The following is a 17,964-nucleotide window of genomic DNA, read 5'->3' on the forward strand; positions in this document are numbered from 1 at the left end:
TGCATTTCTATGTTAGACACGTATATGTGGTGAAATTGATAGTTCTGCATTTTTATATGAGAGCCTTTGGGGGAAGCAGCTATCTCTTGATGTTATCTCCAGAGTCAGTGGATTGTTGTAAAGTGTTGAATACATTTCCAAACTGAGTCAATGATTTTCTCCAAGGCTCTGCATGCACAACATTAAGCTTCAGCAATCCTCTCCATGCCCCACCTCTCAGAGGAGCTACTTTCTGGATGTTTTCATTGCTAAGCTGTGGAGGAGCTAGAAAGAGCTGCTTGCTTCTAATTGGTTGTCCCAGTTACCCCCAAAGTGTGTATTTTAAATGCTTCTGGAAGCACTAGGCTTGGTTCCCTTTATCCCCTTTTCAAACCCTGGTGGGCTATCTCCTTCATATTCAAAGAAAGACCCCTGTCACCTCTGAAAGGTTACACGGCTTTCCCTTGCCTATTCTGACACATATTCATGAAGAAGTAAATGCGATGCCGCTACTTCCTAAACTGGCGGGTTCCATGGGAGAGGCCACAAGACAACAGAGCTTCCTGGGGCAGGCACAATCATTTTCAAAATAACTGGAATCGCAGCTGTGATGGACATTGCAAAGAAGCCCGTGTTCACATCAGAGGAAAGTGGCTGTGTACCTTTTACAGTTTCCCAGCTCACAAAGTCCAGACTCACGGGGAACCTGACCTCTGGGTATGTCTGTGGGAGGTTAGATAGATTACAATAGTGGAGGGAAGGAAGATCCCTGTTCCCTTAGCAGGGGATCCTGGGCTGCATGAGTGGAGAAAGTGAGCTGGGTCCTGCTGGCTGAGCTGACAGGCAACCAATGCTGTCTTCACTGCGAGTGTCCTGTGACCAGCTGCTTCACGCTCCCGCCACTGCCGCCTCTCTGCCGAGATGCCCCGCAACCTGGAGCTAGGAAAAAACCCTTCCTCCTGCAAGTTGTGCTTGAACATTTTATCGCAGCAACTGGGGGTGGGGGTGACAGCAGCTGTGTGCCAGAGTCTGGGCAAGGGATTTTAAGCACTGTTTACTAATTTAACACAGTAAAGATGAACTGAGAGAGATAAGCAGGTTCTGGAGCACCAAGAGCCTTGAAAACCTATTACAGTTCTAATCTTTACTTAATAGACTGGTGAGGGCCACTGAAGGGTGTTGAGCCAGGAACTGACATCACCGCACTTGTGAATTCGCTAAGCTAGCTGCTCTTGGTAAAAGTTGTCTCCTAAAGTACAAATGTCTAGGGGAGTCCAATGATGTGTGATATCTGAACCAGAGTGTTGTTATGCTGGCTAGTTTAATGTCAGCTTGACACCGGCTAGAGTCATTTGGGAAGAGGGAACTGCAATTGAGAAAATGACCCCCACATAATGGCCTGTGGGCAACGCTGGGAAGCACCAGCTCGGAGATGGCAACGCCCACAATGAGCTGAGTTCTCCCACGGCAGCTTCAATGAAGAAAATACACCACGGGCCATAAGGGAAATGCAATAAGTGCAGCCGCCTTAACATGAAGACCTTATGAAGGACTAGAACGGGCCAGCACAAGGCAGGGGAAATAATAACATCTCACAGCTGACAAGGAGACATCAGGTAGGATCGCAGAGAACTTCTGCAAATGAAAGCAGGTTACCAGAAAAAAAGTAAGAAGCTGTGAAATGGCTCTTTACAGGAGCAGAAAAACAGCTAGGAACTAAGTGAATGAAGCAACCTCAGGTTGTTAGTGAGAGAGCACATTTAAAGCCACTATGACATGCAGTTACATGCTCAACCAGTCGACAAAGGGGAAGAGCAGTAACCCAGAATGCTGGCAAGGCCAAAGAGGCCAGCTGCCCTGTGTGGTAACCACCAGCCAAGCAGTTCAAGCTGACTGGATCTTACTATGTAGACCAGGCTGCCCTCAAATTAACAAGCCTCCTGCCTCTGACTCTTAAGTGCTTGGGCTACAAGCATGGCTCAACCACTGTTCTAATGCTGTGAAGAGAATCTGTGACAAAGACAACTCCTCTAAAAGAAAGAATTTAATTGGAGGCTTGCCTACAGTTTCATAAATTTAATCCATTATCATAATTGTGGAGAGCACGGCGATACACAGGCAGATATGGTGTTGGAGAAGTAGCTGAGAGATCTACATCCTGATCTGCAGGCAGCAGGAAGAGAGCCTGAGCCTGGTATGGGCTTTGGAAACTTCAACATTCACTCCTAGTGACATACTTCCTGCCACAAGGCCACACCTCCGAATCCTCCTAATTCTTTCAGGCAACTCCCTGATGACTGAGTATACAGATAGATGAGCCTATGGGGGCCATTCTTATTCAAACCACCACAAAGTGTATGTCACCAAGCCTGGCATATGTCCCTCATAGCTTCCAAGCACTTTGACTGTCTAGCTCAATTTACCATGTGCCCTACATGGAGAAGGCACATATAATTGCAAAAGCTTAGTGTTGATTGGCAGTGGTGGCATTTGAATAGATTTGGTTAAACAGATTGATAAAGCCAGCGCCACTGTGGAAGCAGAAAGAATCGGGTGTTACTAACAGAAGATGATAAACCATGTAAACTAGTCTGTGTTGACTGAATCTGGTCTCCACCGCACAATGCTCCTGTAGAGACTGAGAAATGACTGTGCGTGGCTTCCTAGAATTTGAGGGGATAAGTCACTCTGCACAGTATCTGCTGGAACCTTACAAAACTGCACATGTATCTATTCTCCAGCCAGTCTAGCGGTTCTCCTTGAGTGCACATCACCAAAACACTCCTGCACATGTGCATCAGGAGGAGCATGCACACATGGTCCACAGAGCTGCTCATGAGAGCCAAAAACTAGGAACAGTGCGAATATTTAGAACCATGGAAAAAGGAAAAGTGAACGATGGTATAGCCATGCAATGGAACATTATACAGCAACAAAAAGCAACTAAATCCTAGTGTCCACAGTCTCTTGGGTGAATCTTGGAGATTCAGCTTCAAGTAAGAGGAGCAAGCCACAAAAGTATGCCTAAAAAATGTGACCATTTTTGTGATTCCCAAAGCCAATACAAACTAAACACTGTTGTCTAGGGATAGGAATGTTTGGAAAGGGGACAGCGCGTGTTCTCTTTCTTCTGTGTGGTGGTCAGTTCAGGAGTGATTTGATTTTTTTGCTCAAGCAAGAAAGGTTACAGCTATCTGCTATTTCGAAGAACCGACAGGTCACGACAGCACTCGTGAAAGCTGCTTACCTAGGTAGTGGCAGAACTCAAGATGCAGCAGCTTGAAAAGTGCCACAGAGAGAGCGGAACACGGCAGAGAGAGGAGGAGAGGCCGTGGGCAATGCTGAGGATTGGGAAAGCTAGCATTGGGTGAATCTCGGGAGGCACAGATTTCCATCTGCAAGCAGTTCTTAAGCACTGACCAACACCAAGGAGGAGATTGGTTTCCAATGATCTGGGGCATTTTGGCCAATGACCAAGAGAGGCTATAATGAGTGCATACAATTTATCTCTAGAAATTCCATCTGGAGGAACAATAGCACTCTCACTGGAGAACAGTGATTCAGGTCAGATGTACTAGAGAAAGGCCAGGTCAAATGAGTGGGCCCAACATTAAGGGCTCTTCCCCTTTCCAAGAGTGTCTATCAAATCTGAAAGCAAATTCCAAGAGACTGAGAAGACACCAGATCTGGAAGTCCTCAGAGGCTGTGGGGGTGGGGGCAATACTAAAAGTAAGAGTCTACCAACAGGGATGTTTGCCCAACACCCCTGGCAATCCCTCAAGGATAGCAAGGGCTACATCCAAGAACTGTCCTCAGGATTTCAAGCTCCCCCTCCCATTCTCTGTGAGGATTCAGATGAAACATGACTGCTTGTCCTGTGGAGGCCACTGCTATGAAGGGAAACATCCCCTGAAGTCTTCTGTTATCTCTGTAATTTTCCAGGTAAATCATAGACTTATATGGTAGTTACACACCATATTGTTTATCAATACATGCTATTCTGTGAAAAGTATCAATCATACAAAAGGAAAGACAAATTTAAGCAACAGGAAACAGGAGATCTACAGTGTTACTAAAAAAAAGTAAGAAAGAAAGAAAAGAAAAGAAAAGCAAAATCACCAATTGATGTGTTGAAGAAACTTCAAGGCAAATTTAGAGAATTGTAAGTCATTGAAAGAGATCGACTCAGCAATTCCAGAGCTGAAAACCCAACAGTTAATGAGAGGAACTTAATAGCTGCACTTAGCAGCAGAAAGACAGACTTGAAGTGATTAAAATAAATAGGCCGGAAGAAAATGTTCAGAATAAAACAAAAATGACTCAAGCCACAGAATTATGGTCAAAGCTATGCAGGGTCTCTATGGAAAGTCTTACGCCACTGTACTCTCGATGTGATGATGTGGGGAGAAAGCGTCAACATCAGGACCAGAACTACGAGGCAAAATAAGATCCTCTAAAGGTGGCACATGTAAGGGTAGACTCAGGAAGCTGTCTCCACAAGCAGGAACAGCCAGAACATCACAGGTGATACATTGTGCTGCAGTCCTGAAAATGAAAAATTAACCCTTATGAACAGACAGACAAGAAAAGACAAACTTAAATAGAACAAAAGCAGTACGGGCAGCCACCTCTCAGAATGACAGAGGACAGAAGACAACGGGATCTACTTCAAATCACTGAAGGAGAAAATGGCATTATGGAACTTGACAGCTACAAAATAATCCTACATAAATTCAGACATTTCAAGGCACAAAGAAATGTGGAAAAACTTGTCACCAGTAGTAAGCAGACATTAGCAGGAATGCCAAAGGAAATAACTCAGTCAAGAGAAAATAATGTTAGTGGAATTACTTAGGTGAAATACAGAATAAGGAGTAAGAGTAGGGTGAACCAGGAAATAGAGCTCATGATCAAAAACTGTTTCAAAACCCTGAGGGGGGGGAAATCCACCTTTCTGCTGTATACTGGCTGCTTGCTGTCGAAATGGGCAAGTTCATGAAACTCAGGGAAGGGGTGCTGATCCTGGCTGAACGCTATTCTGAACACAAAGCTGTTATCATGAAGAACATTGATGGCACCTCAGACCACCCTTAGAGCCACGCCCTGGTGGCTGGAACTGACCACTATCCTCAAAAAGTGACAGCTTCCATGGGTAAGAAGAAAACCACCAAGAGACCAAAGAACAAGATCTTCATGAAAGTTTGTAAGTACAACCACCTCATGCCCACAGGTCCTCTGTGGACATCCCCTTGGACAAGGATGTCTTTAGAGATGCAGACCTGGAATGCAAGCCCAGGCAGGAGGTCAAGGTCAAGTATGAGGAATAATATAAGACAGAGAAGAACAAATGACTTTTTTCAGAAGCTTTGCTTTTAGGTATATTTTTGCTTCCATCATTAAAAATTTAAAAAACAGTTAAACAAAGAAAGCAAACAGGAATCAAACAAATCCAAACTATAGTCAACAGCTGATAACCCAAAGATCAATCAAGAAAAATAAGTGAGCAAGGAAGTGCAAATTGTCAAAACCAGAACTGAAAAAGGAGTCATTACGACAGACCCTATTAACACTAGGCAGAGATTAAGACATCAGACATAACATTGTATCAGTTTTGAAATTTACCTAGGATAGCAGTATTTCATAAACCCTTCCAGAAAATAGCAAGGCCCGTCTGTAGTTCTGTTAACAGGACAGGATTAAACAATTAAAACAACACTGAAGCCATCAAAAAGATACTGTTGGGGCTGGGGAGACAGCTGAGTGCTTAAGAACACTGTTCTTACAGAGAACCTGGATTTGCTTCCTAGCACCCACATGGGGATTCACATTCCGCTGTAACTCCAGTTCCAGAGGTTCTGCTGCCCTCTTTGGGCTTCCATCTGTACTGCATACATTCAGTGCACATAAATCCATGTAAACTCACAAATATACACATTAACTAATGAAAACGTTTTTTTAAAGACACTCTTTCTACCTATTTTCTGAAGGCAGTTTGGAAGATTGCTATCTCTAATAGTTGGGCAAGTGTACCTATGATGACACCTAGGCCTAGACTTGTCGTCTCAGAAAGACTCAATGGGCATAGAACTATAGAACTTCCCCCAACCCTTAGATTCTCCTCCTGTCATTTTGATAAGTTTTACTTTCACTGAGTAGTTTTTCAAAACAGTAATCTTTTTTGAATCAGTTAGTGTCTGGCTGTAATATTTTTTATGAAAAAATTATAAACTAAATACAAGCAAGTCAAATCCAGAATAATACCATGCCATAACAAAGAAGAATCCTAGTTAGTTAGTTAGTTAGTTAGTTAGTTAGTTAGTTAGTTAGTGTTTTTTGTCAACTTGACACAAAGTAGAGTCATCTGGAAAGAGGGCAACCTCAGTTGAAAAAACAAAAACACAAAAAACCCAAACAAACAAAAAATATCCACCACACCAGATTGCCATGTGGGTAAACCTGTGGGAGATTTTCTTGATTGATGATTGATTACTAATGTGAGAGAGCCCAGCGCATGGTGAGTGGTGCCCCCTGACAAGTAGTCCTGGAGTGTGCAAGAAACAAGATTGAGGCTTCCATGGGGCACATGCTCTTCAGCAGCATTTCTCCATGACCTCTGCTTTGGTTTCTGCCTCCAGATTCCTGCCTCCAATTCCTGTCCTGACTTCCCTCAGGGATGGAGGATGACCTGGAAGTTATAAGATGACACAAACCCTTTCCTCCTCAAGCAGTTTTGGGGGAGGTTATTTTATATTGTTTTTGTTTGTTTGTTTGTTTTGGTTTGGTTTTTTTTTTTTTTTTTTGGTTTTTCGAGACAGGGTTTCTCTGTGGCTTTGGAGCCTGTCCTGGAACTAGCTCTTGTAGACCAGGCTGGTCTCGAACTCACAGAGATCCGCCTGCCTCTGCCTCCCGAGTGCTGGGATTAAAGGCGTGCGCCACCACCGCCCGGCCTTGTTTTGGTATTTTATCACAGCAATAGAAACTGGAACTAAAACATGAGGATTTACTCCAATATTGAAAAGTTGATTTAAAACTTAAAAATCAGTTGGTTTAAGATTGCATTTGACCGTAGGAAATCCATATACTATTTCCATAGACACAGGAAAACCATTTGTGAAAATTCAACCTGCACTTGAAAAATTAAAACTTGCTTGCAAATCGGGATAGGAGGAAATTCTCTCGGTGTGACCAAGTGTATGGAGGTTAACATCACCAATATGAGACTTAACTGTAAAAACTCAAATGCTCGCTTAAGGGACAGCTGACTTTTGATTACAGTGGCAGGCAGAGTAAGCTGAGTTATGCTGCAATAACAAGCATCCCAAAGCTCAGTGGCTTAAGGCAGCCAAAGTGTCTGTGCCCTGTTTCTGGGTAGCTGGTAAAGAGCATGGCCTCTGGTCCACACTGTTCTCATACTCTTTGAGCCAGGCAGAAGTAAAGTTCTGCCTTTCAGATCATTCTGCTTATCTTAAGGTACAGATATGAAATGACACCTACCAGTCAGTAAATAGTTTACCCAAGGTAAGATTCACTTCAGTGTTGCTCATTTTGACCAAAGTCATTCACATGGCCCTCACAACTTCGAGGGGACAGGGATTATTTAAGTTTTCCTATGCATAAAAAGAAAGGAGGTGCTTGAGAGATGGCTCAGTGGTTAAGAGTGCTTTCTGTTCTTATAGAATACCAGCACCAATATCAGGCAACTCACAACCCCCTGTAACTGCTGCTCCAGGGGACCAAACACTCTCTTCTGGCCACTATAGATGTCTGCACTCCTGTGGCATGCCCACCCACAGAATCACATGTATGTACACTCTTAGAAACAAAATAAGAAAATAAAGTCCTTTTTTCTTTCTAAGAAGATGGATTGGGATGCTGGTGCAAAGTGACAACAGCAGACATTCTGAAGGTGGACCATTTGTTTTAGTGATTTAACTGGTGGAGTGTCTCTGTAAGATGAGTCAGAGAGAAAAACCTCCAATAGGTAAGGACATTCAGAAAGATCCAAGAGCCAAGTGCTCAAAGGAGGAAGATTCCAGGGTTGGTGGCAGCAATGGCATCATATTTTCCTTGACTGGGACTGACTCTGGCTGAGAATGACCCCAGTTTCCCTTCATGGGTGGTTTAAGTAGCCAGTTCTCCTCTGCCATCCTGAACTTTTCTTCACTACTTTCGCAACTAGTGCACACTTCGGGGTGGCCGGCCCCACGATCCCTTTGAGGATCAGTTTCTCCATTTCTACCTTCGAGTGCTCAAAGCCTCAATGTTAAACACCCGTGGAGGATTCAGCATACCGTTCTTCCCAATTCTCTCAGGAACACAGCAGGCTCAGTGCCAACTTACGACAATTCATCCTCCTTTTCCTAAACCCTTTCCTCAAAACCGGGGACCAAGCCTGCCTTCATCCCCACACACGTCACTCCCTAGGGAAGAGCCATCTTCACCTTCCTCTGCTGTCCCCTAAAGCAAGAATTGTGTGTTACCCATCAATTGGGGGAGGGGGCAGTACCTCCCTCAACAGAAGGACAACTGACACCTAGAGTCACTGCATGCGAGCGACGTTTTAGCACTCCAGACCTCAGTTTTTGCCATGTGGGGCTGTCTCATGGGCTGCTGTACACTGTGACTGGGAACTGTGAAGCTGCAACTTGCAGGATATCTAATCCATTCTGCACACTCAACTCTCTGCCCATCTGTTAGAAGGTAAAAACCAGGGAACAGAAGCGGGAAGACCATCCCACTCTGAAGGTCACACAAACTTCACTTACAATGTAACTGTGATGTCTGTGTTCAGTCCTCAGTAGCTTCAGAACCCAGAGGGACACAAAAATCCTCCCCACAATAAGGGGATGCCTTCAGTCTATATTCACACGTGGCTGCCCTATGCTTTTCAGTTACCTTGTCCTGGGCCTGGCAGGTTTAGTGGCAAGAAGAAGGGGAGGAGGAGGAGAAGGAGGAGGAGGAGGAGGAAGAGGAGGAGGAGGAGGAGGAGGAGGAGGAGGAGGAGGAGGAGGAGGAGAAAGAGAAGGGAGAAGGAAGGAGAAGGAGAAGAAAAGCAATGACCACTCTTCAAAGAGGTCCCAGTCTTGTTTAGAAAGTGGGCAGGTGCTGCTTTTTGGATGCTGAATGCTCCCCAAAGGCTCATGCTTCCCAGAATAGTATGTAAACTACCTAGAGATGGGGCCTAGTAGGAGGTCTCCAGTTACTGCAGCGGCATGCCCTCGATGGGGGCAGTTCTACCTTGGCTTCTTTGGTTAGCTTTTGCTTCATAGGTTTTCATCTGCTACACATTCCCTGTGAGCTGCTTCACTACAGGTCTAAAACAGTGGAGCTGACTGATCATGGGCAGAAGTCTGAAGATCTGTGAGCCAAATTAAACTTTTTCTTTTATAAGGCAATTACCTCAGATCCTTTGCTTTAGTGGTAGAGAGTTGATGAACATGGGATTTAACAATTGATGATGTCAGTTAGTGTCCCAGACTATCATGCCCTTCCCTCCACCCAGTGTCTAAGCAAGGCCTGAACAATCTGAGCTGGCTGGCTAGAATGTCAGATCTCCCTGCTTACAGAACGGTCCAAGTCTTAACATGGACCAATCAGAACTGACTCCGCAGTGACGTGAGAAAGAAGCTCTCTCCTCCACTTGGAGTCTTGAGGCTGGTGAATTCCATGAGAAGAAATCCTGTCCTAGCATAAAACCCTCAGAGGAGAGGGGAGATGCACGAGGGAAAGTTCCAGAGTACTTGATAACCTGCGCCCAGCTGTTGCTGAAAAGATTCATACTTTCCCTCTCTTTCCTAGAGCTTATGGGCATCTCGTTCTACTCCATTCACTTGCCAGGGCTTACGGGCATCTCTGTTCTGCTCCGGGTATTCTTTTACACCTTGGGACACTGGAATTCTCATGAATTTCCTATCTTAACAGAACTCTAACTCTTCGTGAGTCTAACCTTCCATTTCCTTCTTACTATACTTACAGTTGTGTGGAAAACCCATAGTACTGTGGTTTGGATACAATTTATCCCCAGAGGTCCATGTGTCAAAGACTTGGTTACCAACCTGTGCCACAGAGAGGAGGTGGAACTTTTTGGAGATAAAATGTGTAGCCGTACCTGTTGCTACTCCCTTCTGCAAAATCCCAGGCCTCGTTCATTGAAAATAGTGGTATAAGTTGACTTAGACAGCATGTACCTTCATCTTTAAGACTGAGGCTTGTGTTTTTGAGCAAATGGTCATCAGCTGGTGTCACCATTTAGAAAGGGTTGTGGAACCTTTTTAAGGGGGAAGCCTCCCTTCTTGAGGAAGTGGATCTTGACATGGTGGGCTTTAAGGCTTATATAAACAAACCCCACTGCCTGTTCACTCTCTGCTTCCTAACTGCTGATACAATGTAACCAGCCTCCTGATCCAGCCTCCATGTGTCTTTTCCAGGACAGACTGTGTCCACTCAAACCCTGAGCCAGAGTAAGCCCTTAAGCTGCTCATCAGCTGCTTTGTCATGGACAAGTAGCAATGCCACCAGCTGCCAAGTTCTCTAAGCTGTGCACTAGGTCCAGCTGGCTTACCTAGTAAATCCATTTGCTTGCCCCACAATCTGTCCTTAGTTCATTGGGCTTTCTCAAGCAATGCATAAATGGACTTGAATTTAAAAGCAGAACGTAGTTAGGTCACTGGTGGCAAGCCTTTGAAGGCATTCTGGGACCCTAGCTTTCTCCTGTCCCTCTCTCCTGGATGTCACTTCCCTGGCCATGTATCTTTGCTGTCATGATGCTGAACCAACACAAGCGAAAACCAACAGAGTCAAGAAATGAGGGTCCAAAGCCTTGGAAACTGTGAGCTAAAACAGACCTGTGCTTATAAATTGTTCAGCTCAGGTATTTTGCCACAGTGGCAGAAAACTAACACAGATGATAATTAAGAAAATAATAATGTAAGCTGTATGGTAAGTGGCGATGGCAGTAGAAAGAAAATGGAAGGAAGGAAGGAAGGAAGGAAGGAAGGAAGGAAGGAAGGAAGGAAGGAAGGAAGGAAGGAAGGACTGAAAGTGCTGTTATGCAGAGGGAGGTCAATGAAGTCCTCATAAACACATGTTGGGGAGGGAAACATAGGTCAAGGTTAATGTGTGCTGGGGGTCGTAGAGGAGTGAGAGCCATCAGGTCCAGGTGGGTACAAGGACTTTGCTTTCATCTCAGTCTTCATGTGACTGCCCCTGGGATCAGAGAAAGGGAGACAGAGGGCAACTGAACAGGGGCCTGGTGCATCCTAGCACTCCTAGACAGGACGGCCCTAGATGCTGCGCCCGGATGACACTGGAGAGGTGAGAGCTGCAGTCAGGACAGAAGGAGGCCAAGCTGGCAGTCTAAGTGCTAGCCAGGCCAGGGTTTGAAACAGATACAGAAAGGGTCAAGTGGCCCAAGCCAGTAGGTTCCAGCAGAAGCACTTCCTATTGGTTGTACATCATTCACTGTTCAAGGAGGCTCAGGTGTGGGGATTACACAATCTGCCTTACCTCAGAAGACATCACAGCAAATACAACATTATTTCACATGCCACCAAGATGAAAACACTGCCAGCTCCTTGGTGCAGCCATTCTTCCTGGGACAGGAACACACTCTTTCTTGCTTCTTACTGATAGTGCTAGCGCGACAGCTGTGACCTGAACACAGTAAGCCCTGTGCCCACCATGAGAATGGAGAACATCTGCACCACAGCAGACTTCCTGCTGTGATTTAACATTCAAATCCTCCAAAATCAGACCTGTCCAGGAATTAGCAACTCCGCCACCTGGGGAAGCCTGCTTGTTCAATGACCCACACTATTCCCTACCTACAACCCTTCCAGGATTCCTGGAAGGTGAGCTCTACACACCCCACATTGCCCTAGGCTCTTAGAGGCTGGCCTGACATCCAGGCCCATTTATGGTACCTTACTGCCTCACCTTCCACAGGTGCAATAAAAGCTCTCCCAGATCTCCAATGAGCCATGCTTTACCAACTGCCTTTGTACATTCTATTACCGCCCTTGGAAACATCTTTCCCAGGAAACCGCTACCATTCCTGTAAGACTCAGGTGTAGACGAGAGTGTTCTCCCAGGTTTAGGGCCCCTCTACTGGGCTTCCACTCCTGGCATCCAGCGCGGGGGGTGTGTGAGAAAGGTCTATAAATGCAAATGAAAAGCATCAACTGGCAGACTGCACTCCACGCATGCACAGGAAATACATGAATATGGCTGTAATGTCACAGCCTTATACCTCAATCTGCACTAAAACACGTGGCTTGCCCAGGTTCGATAGAATCTGAATGGGGACCCAAGACAGAAACCAAAACATCAACTACAGTAAGTATTTTCGAGCAAAGAAAGCAGGTGTGAGATCATTGACACAGAGGTAACAGATTCCCTCTGTGAAGAAAGGATGCAAGAATGGGGTGCTTTTCAGAAAGAATAAAGTGCACAGGCGTTACCTGGGGCAATGTTCTACTGACCTTATTTGGTATTTTTGGAAGGCAGGAGTATTAAATGGCAACTTCAGTAAAAATAATTATAAAAATTAAAAATAGTTATAAGCTGAAGGGTATCTCCTTGCTGCCTTGAAGTGCATAAGGAAACTCCTTTTATTTAATTCAAAGAGTTATTTTCTTTAGAAGTCTATAATCTGCCACAAGTGAAGTATTAGTGCACATAGATTGTGGTGAGTGATTAAGATGAATTTAAATGTCACTGTGGCAGAGAAGAAACAACACGATTTTAGAGAGGTGATTGCTAACAAAAGCCGTTGTCCCACAGAGATGTGTGTTTCAAAGGTCAGAGCTAATATCAGGATTATGTCGAACACTGTTAACAAACACTGACGTATACATGTAAAATCAAAGCTACTGAAGGATTTTTAAAAGACAAAGAGATGTTCAGAACACTACCAGTGTGACCTTGACCCAGGCTACACCCATGAATTCCTAAAGCGGGGCAAAGCTACATGGATGTCCTAACTCTTTCTGCACATACAGGGATCCCACTCTCTCTGACCTCACACCATCTGGCTTGTACCAGACCAATCCAGTCTAAAGACCTAGAAGACCAGGCCTGCCAAGTACCCCCAGCCATGCTGAACCCTCACTGTCTATCATGAAGGGTGTTCATTCAGAACCACCGGACTTGGACTCCCGCAAGGAAGGACCACATGGCTGGCCCAGCAAGCCTTGGCTTTGCCTAGGTGGGATCTTGCCTTTTGGAGAGGGCCACTCATAGCTTTGATGGCTCTAGAAATTATGTTTACAGCAGCCAAACCTGTACCCTGTGCAAGAGAAGATAAGCTCAGAGCGCCCAGCCTCGGGGCCAGCTCTGCCAGGTGCGGACTATGACTGGAACTATGAAACTCTCTCTTCTACTGCAAAACAGCCACAAGGAATGTACCTGTTCCACTGGGATCTGTGAGGACTGGGTGAGCCCCACACAGTGGCTGGCACCAAGGAAAGGCTCAGGGTGCCTGGACTCTAATTTGGGGCACAGTGGAGAGAGACAGGCAGAGAGAAGCATGTGTGTATTATTACTCAGAAGATTATTGACTGATACTGTGTTCATAAGACACTTTCCACTTGTGACTAAGGATTGCACTCCCAACAAACTGATTCGGAACCGTCATGGATACAGGAAACAAGGATTCAGAGGGTTTTGAGACCCGGGTTACACAATAATGAAAATAAATGCTAAGAAAACTACTTACACTTGTGCTCAGCCAAATACCCGTGTACCAAGTTCTGCCACCATTAGCTGCAAAGACTCTCCAGACCTGGAGTCTATACACGGCAGACAGCCTACAACACTCCCCATCAGGAAGTTGATCCAAACAGGACTTCTTCCTAGAGCCACTATTTCAGACACAAAAAGTTTCTTTATGTGGTCCTGAGTGAATGAAGAGAGCTCTGTGCCTGCTCACAAGACCAAATCGGAGTGACGGGTTCTCTCTCTCTCTCTCTCTCTCTCTCTCTCTCTCTCTCTCTCACACACACACACACACGCACACACACTGTGCAACTCCACCCACTAGACCACCTCTGTCAACCTCAAGCTCTGAAGACCACCTTGGCATCCTAGGACACTAAACCAGAACAACGCCCCCCTACTTCACTGTGAAGCAATGTCTTCCCTGTGACACCCCCCCCCAAGAGATAACTTAAGTTCTCTTGTCCTTTTCCAGCCTACTGTCCCAACTGGACTCAGCATGATCTGAGTTTCTAAAGGGTACAAAAGCCTAAGAGGTGACCAGGTAGGAGCTCCATGCCCGGCCGCAGAGGCAGTGCCGGGTGACACGATTGTGCCCATTCAGGTGTCCATCCTTGTACTGCACTTAGCAGGTGCCCAGCGAAGGATGGCAGAAGAAATGCCCGGGGGATGTGGGGAGTAGCCGGCTGCGGGAGGGGGTGTCTTACCTTCTTCGTTCTCGTCAAACACCGGGGGCTTGTGGGAGTGGTTCCCGCCCATATTCCGCAGCTACCGCCGCTACTACATGCCCGGCCTCTGGATGTCAGAAGCAAAATTCTCACAGGGATAAGGGATGCAGGATGCTCTTGGGAGATCGAGCGCGGGATGAGAGCCCCGGAATGCAGGAAGCAAGCTGCGATGGGAGCGGCCAGACAGGGTTGTAGCGTGTGTGGAGGGGCCGATTGCAGCTCAGGGGTGGGGACCGTGTGGTCACCCTTATCTCCAGGGTGCCCCCCAGCTGATATCGCCGCACCCCCTGAGCCCTCACCCTGTTCCATCCATGACGCACAATACACTGATGGAAACCCGGGGACTCCCTAAGTCCAGATCACCGCGCAACGCTGCTCACAACGGTGATGAGGAAGAACGGAGAGGAAGAGGAGAAAGAAGAAGGGAGGGAGGGCGTGCAACGGGAGGAGGGGGCGTAGACCCGGATCTCAGCCAAGAGTTAGAAGCCACCGCCCCCATTTCACAGTCGGGTGGGCGGGGACTCCGAAGAAAGGGGCCTCCCTGAAGCAGCTGGGTTCCTGGGACTCCCCACCCGTAGCGTTTGACAGTTCGTGTTGGCTCAGAACTGCGGTCAGCCACTAAGCTCAGCCACAGGCTTCTTTGTTTTCTGGGATGTTTAATGAATGAAAGGAGAACCCAGATCAGTGAGGTCTAACGTAACCTCTCTTTGTACATAGAGAAACTGAAGCTCACGAGAGTGGCATTTACAAAAAAAAAAAAAAAAAAAGCCGTCCCTTTTGGGGAAATTGCCTGTCCCTGTCCTCGCACTGTGAAGCCTGGAGGCTAATGTAGGGGCGGGGTTCTCATCTGGGTCTCTGGGCTCCAGCAGCTTGGAAGTGCAGGTGTGTGTGCGTGTGTGTGTGTGTGCGCGTGTGCGTGTGCGTGTGTGTGTGTGTGTGTGTGTGTGTAGGGTCTCTAAGGATCCTAGACTTTCAGGGACCAGAGTGTGTGGCAGGAACTCTCTATGAGGCTGGCATTACCAGTAGCGCGGGCTGCTGGCCCAGGCTACCCAGGGACAGGGCATCTCTAGCCGTATCCTGCCACCTGCTGGGCGCTGAGAGCCATGTGCGAACTAAGTGGTGAAAGGCAAAGGCTCTTTTCCGGGTCTTCCTAACTAACCTATTTCCCTCCCTCTGCCCTCCGCCCCACCTCCTTTTTGACTAATATAACATAATTTCTCAGAAAGCAAGGACAAAAAAGATGAGCCTGGAGCCAGCTCCACCCTGATCTAACTGATTAACTGCTCTGGTCTAACTGGTCTCATTCTCACAGGCTACATGTCTGGTGTTGGTGTGCCAGTCCTGGGAATCTCATCTGTCAAATGGGGTGATACCCAGGTTGCTTCAAGGTTATTCAACAACATGTATACACACACACACACACACATATGTCAAGAATGCCTGGTGTTCCGGAAATTAGTGGCAGATAGGCACATCTTCCTTGAGCCAATGAGCTTCAATGGTGTGGCCAGCCTACACACCAGACCCTGGGCTGAATGCAGGACATAGGCGACACCTCAAAGTCAGGGATAGAAATTCCAACAGTGACGAATCTTTTTCCAATTCTAGGGAGTAAACTTTGAAAGGTCATATAACCTCTTCGGGCCTCAGTTCCTCCACTTCTGCAATGGGGCCAACAGCACTTTACATTCTAAGGGCTCATTATGGGCTCATGATGTGTCTTGTTGCCTTGGACCCTGAGTGGCTGTGGAGCAGCTGCTACCTCACAACTTTTCCTCCACTCCCTGACATTCTATGGATGTGAATTGACTGCCAATTCTGAAAGAGGCCTCAAGAGATGACCCTTGTGTTCTTCAGTTCACCTTTTGCCCAAGAGCAGCAGCCTCTTCCAAGGATGAAAGGACTGGGGTGCAGACCTGAACCCCATGTTATGCCCATAAGCAGAGCTACATGCTCAGACAAGAGAGGTGTGTGCTCTCAGAAGCAGCTGAGATACAGGGTGTTTCGAAGCATTATCACAGAAGACATAACTGATGTTCATATGAAAGTAATAACCATGCCAACTAAGACAATGGTTTTTGCTGTATTAGAAGGAATCCCAGGCACCTTGGGGATAACAGAGTCAATTGTCTGCCTCTCCCTGCGAGGCCAGAGAGGCAGAGAGTCCCTAATGGTTTTGAACATCCGCTCCCTTTCAGCACAATTCAGGCAATAGTTTTTAAATACTTATAATGTGTCAGGAACTAGAAACCCAGTTGACTAAGATGGGGTGCATGCAATTTGATGATGTTTAGAACTTCTGGCAGTGTGGGGGCTTTGATAATGATAGGAGGTAAAGCTGGGGCTATGAGAGCCAAGGGGAGACATCAAACCACACCTAGCTTCGCTGAGGGATTCCTGGGAGAAAGGGGGCTTAAACTGGACCTGGAAGGGCAAAGAGATTCCACAGATGATGAGAGGAGCTGCCTGTGACATTCCCACAGCCAAGGGAGAAAGGTTCCTCCTAGAGTGGTCAATAAAAAATAGCTACTCCATCTGGCACTGTGTGCCAAGCCCTGTGCCAAATCATGATGTGCTGCTCAGCCGAGCAAAGCCCTTCCTCCTCTTCCCCTCATTTACAGACTATGGTGGACTTTGGGTATTAATTGCTTCGCATAAGCTGTCCTCTTCAGCTCTCTGATGGCCCTGGCAGGCATCACCCAGACAGAAGGAGACTGTGGCATGAGGAGCCTAAGCTGACAGCAAAGGCTAAGAAAAAAAACCCAAGATCAAATCCCAAAAGCAAACATGTATACCAGATTTACTGAAAGGACGTGGCAGTGACCCATAGAGGGGAAGGGGCTGTTTTCAGAGTCACAAATAAATTCAGCTTTTTAAATTTTCTCTTCTAATTGTTTTTCTTGTGTTAGCCCTTACTGGAAACAATGGCACTTTCACGTTAAAAATTCTCTCAGATATTACCGCTGATTTTGTAAGATGTGTGTCATTGAGAACACGGCTCACAGAATCAACTCAGCGGGGTTCACATGGGCTCTCAGAGACTGAAGTGACAGCCACCAAACCTCATAGGTCTACACTAGGTCCTCCACATACATGTTATGGGTATGTAGCCTGGTTCTTCTGGGACTCCTAACAATGGGAGTGGGGCATCTCTGGGTTTTTGTTTTGTTTTGTTTGGGGCTCCATTTTTTGCCTGCTCTTGGAACTTTTCCTCCTACTTGGTTGCCTCGTTTAGCCTTGATGTGAGGGTTTGTGCCTAGTCTTACTAGTCTTATCGCAACTTGTTATACTGCGTTCTGTTGTTATTCCTAGAAGGTCTGCTCTTTGGAAACAGGATGAATGAATATGGGGGTAGGGGAGGTGGGAAATTGATGGGAAAGAGTGGAAGGAGGGGAAACTGTGAATGGGATGCAATGCATGAAAGAATAAAAAAGACGTGTGTCATGGTTTACTAGTTACTGAAGGACATAAGGGAAGTGACACAATTGTCCCCATTTTTCAGATGAAGAAAAGGGGCCTCTTGGGTTTGAATGGCTGGTGTGTA

The 17,964-nt window shown here is 46.3% G+C and overlaps 1 protein-coding gene and 1 pseudogene across 1 annotated transcript in view; one reads left to right on the plus strand and one right to left on the minus strand.

Annotated features, from left to right (window-relative positions):
- Nucleotides 1-14,743, minus strand: part of Stk32b (serine/threonine kinase 32B) — a 250,791-nt gene extending 236,048 nt beyond the window's left edge. The window contains exon 1 of the mRNA XM_057771922.1: nucleotides 14,400-14,743. Coding sequence (XP_057627905.1) covers nucleotides 14,400-14,451 — 52 coding nt within the window. The 5' untranslated portion in view covers nucleotides 14,452-14,743. The remainder of the gene's footprint in view (nucleotides 1-14,399) is intronic.
- On the plus strand, nucleotides 4,963-5,330 carry LOC130875765 (60S ribosomal protein L27-like; annotated as a pseudogene).
- Nucleotides 14,744-17,964: the final 3,221 nt, after the last annotated feature.

This window comes from Chionomys nivalis, chromosome 6, assembly GCF_950005125.1.
Source record: "Chionomys nivalis chromosome 6, mChiNiv1.1, whole genome shotgun sequence".
Taxonomy (NCBI): Eukaryota; Metazoa; Chordata; class Mammalia; order Rodentia; family Cricetidae; genus Chionomys; species Chionomys nivalis.